The 2,209-nt window shown below is 39.8% G+C and overlaps 1 protein-coding gene across 1 annotated transcript in view; it reads right to left on the reverse strand.

Annotated features, from left to right (window-relative positions):
- Window positions 1-876: 876 nt before the first annotated feature.
- LOC108795887 (interferon-induced transmembrane protein 5-like) overlaps window positions 877-2,209 on the reverse strand; it is a 5,616-nt gene continuing 4,283 nt past the window's right edge. The window contains exon 2 of the mRNA XM_018567212.1: window positions 877-1,210. Coding sequence (XP_018422714.1) covers window positions 986-1,210 — 225 coding nt within the window. The 3' untranslated portion in view covers window positions 877-985. The remainder of the gene's footprint in view (window positions 1,211-2,209) is intronic.

Here is a 2,209-nt window from a genome sequence, read left to right on the forward strand (position 1 = left end):
CTGTGTCCTATCCAACGTCCTGGCAGAATGTCATCGAGATAGTCTCTTAGGTCATAAGTGGTAGGGAGGTGGTGCGCCATCTTGCTGGAAGTAAAATTGCTCATCCGCATAAAGTGCATTAATGGCCGGTTTGTTGAAACCACTCATAGTACTCCATTCTCCGATCAGGGTCATCTTCAATCTTGGTGTGTAACAGTCTCGGGGTGTAACATTTTTAATGTGCTTTCTTCAGAATACTTTGTATGCTTGATCTGCTAATTCCTGTCTCACGTGCACATTATTTGCGGTGAGCGTTTAAACAGTATATCTGAGGAAGCAGGACTTGCTGTGTGACGGCTCCCAGATCTTTGCTTGTGCATATCACACACAGTGCCATTGGTTCTGAACTTATGATGAATCTGTGCGATTTTTAGTCATGTAGGTGGTTCTGTTTCAAACTCGGGTCGCCATTGTCGTTCACACACATTTTAAAATTTACAATACCACTTCAAAATGGTCTTGCGTTGCTCGAAAGTCAAGCGTGCCTCTATAATTTTAATTGATTCTCTCCTGACAGTCATTTGATGATATCAACAATGGTGTGACTACTGATATATTTAGAGGAAACATAATACTACACATTGCTGCCATGATTCAATACAGGTTTTTAAAAAGGGTATAGATAACAACTGTTGAAGTGTGTATACATTTTTGTGGGCCCTTCTGTATAAACATTTGACCGAAGATGAATTATGTATATTATGTTTACAAACGGTAGAGATTTCCTTTCTATATTTTTACATGGTAATGTTCAAGCCTTCTCTTCTCTCTGTATGTTATGTGGATTTTTCTGCACACCAGGATTTCTATCAGACTGTTCATGGTAGCAGAGTGACCGGTCAGTAAAGTGATATGTTTGGTATTATTGACCTTTGTATATGTCGTTTGGTCAAAGTACACGCAGTTGTTGCCCATCTGCTTTAATTATCACATAAAGGCTTCTGGGTTACTTGTTCTCATCTTCAGTACTGCCCATGTAGCTTTGAAGGTTGAAGAGGCCAATGGAAGCATTTACAACCTGTGATAGGTGTACGATGCCTGTGATGAATAGGGCCAGTAGCAATGCAGGCAGGGTGACATTCCATATAGTGGCAAGGATATTGTAGCAGCGTGCTTTCCTGCCATAGAGACGGGCAGCGCGTTCATCTCCTTGTACCTTCTGATCTCGTGCCTGTAAAAGAGATATGAATGAGGTTACTCCTTACAAACATGATTTATATAAAACTGCAATTTTTTCTACTCAACTTTTTGTTAAAATACAATTAAAGACTAACAGTCTTTAACGAGTACCAAATCCAGATACCATATGATAAAGTCAACAATAATCTTCCTTTACCCTACCTGACTGAGCCAAATCCTCCTTCATTTGTGTCTCACATGCTCCTCCTTCATTTGTGTCTCACATGTCCCTACACTATTCGCTGCCTGAGGCCAGGATAGGGTGGTGGTGGTGGTGGTGGGGGGAGGTTGAGTCACCATCACTGCCTCACTGGTGCCCCCCAAAAGATTGCAGTGTGAGTTCTGACATAAAATTATGAAGCTTACAAAAGGCTCATGCTGAAAGCTCTGGGGTCTGCAGTGCCAGGACAAGGTCCTCTGGTACCAAAGCTTGGGATGTCAAAGAGTGGAAGTAGAAAAACAATAATTGTAAGCAAAAACAAAATGTGTTTAATTAACCCCTTAGTGACAGCATCAGAAATTGTTTTCGTTCCTGGGGACCGGGGTAATTTTGCAATTTTTGCTATGTGTTTATTTAACCATAATTTCCATCTTCCTCATTCATTGCACCTACACATATTATACAGGTGAAACTCGAATAATTAGAATATCGTGCAAAAGTAATTGCAGTAAGTGCTGCAAAAGGGGCCCAAACCAAGTACTGAGTACATATGCATGCTTGTACTTTTCAGAGGTCCGATATTGTTCTATGTACAATCCTTGTTTTATTGATTGCATGTAATAATCTACTTTTTTGAGGTTGTGGATTTGGGGTTCTTGGGGTTTTCATGAGCTGTAAGCCATAATCATCACAATTATGACAAATCACAGCTTGAATTATCTTGCTTTGCATGTAATGAGTCTATCTCATATATTAGTTTCACCTTTTAAGTTGCATTAGTGAAATAAATGAACTTTGCACGATATTCTAATTATTCGAGTTTCACCTGTA

This window comes from Nanorana parkeri, unplaced genomic scaffold (genome assembly GCF_000935625.1).
Source record: "Nanorana parkeri isolate BGI_ZX_2015 unplaced genomic scaffold, ASM93562v1 scaffold1021, whole genome shotgun sequence".
In the NCBI taxonomy this organism is placed as follows: Eukaryota; Metazoa; Chordata; class Amphibia; order Anura; family Dicroglossidae; genus Nanorana; species Nanorana parkeri.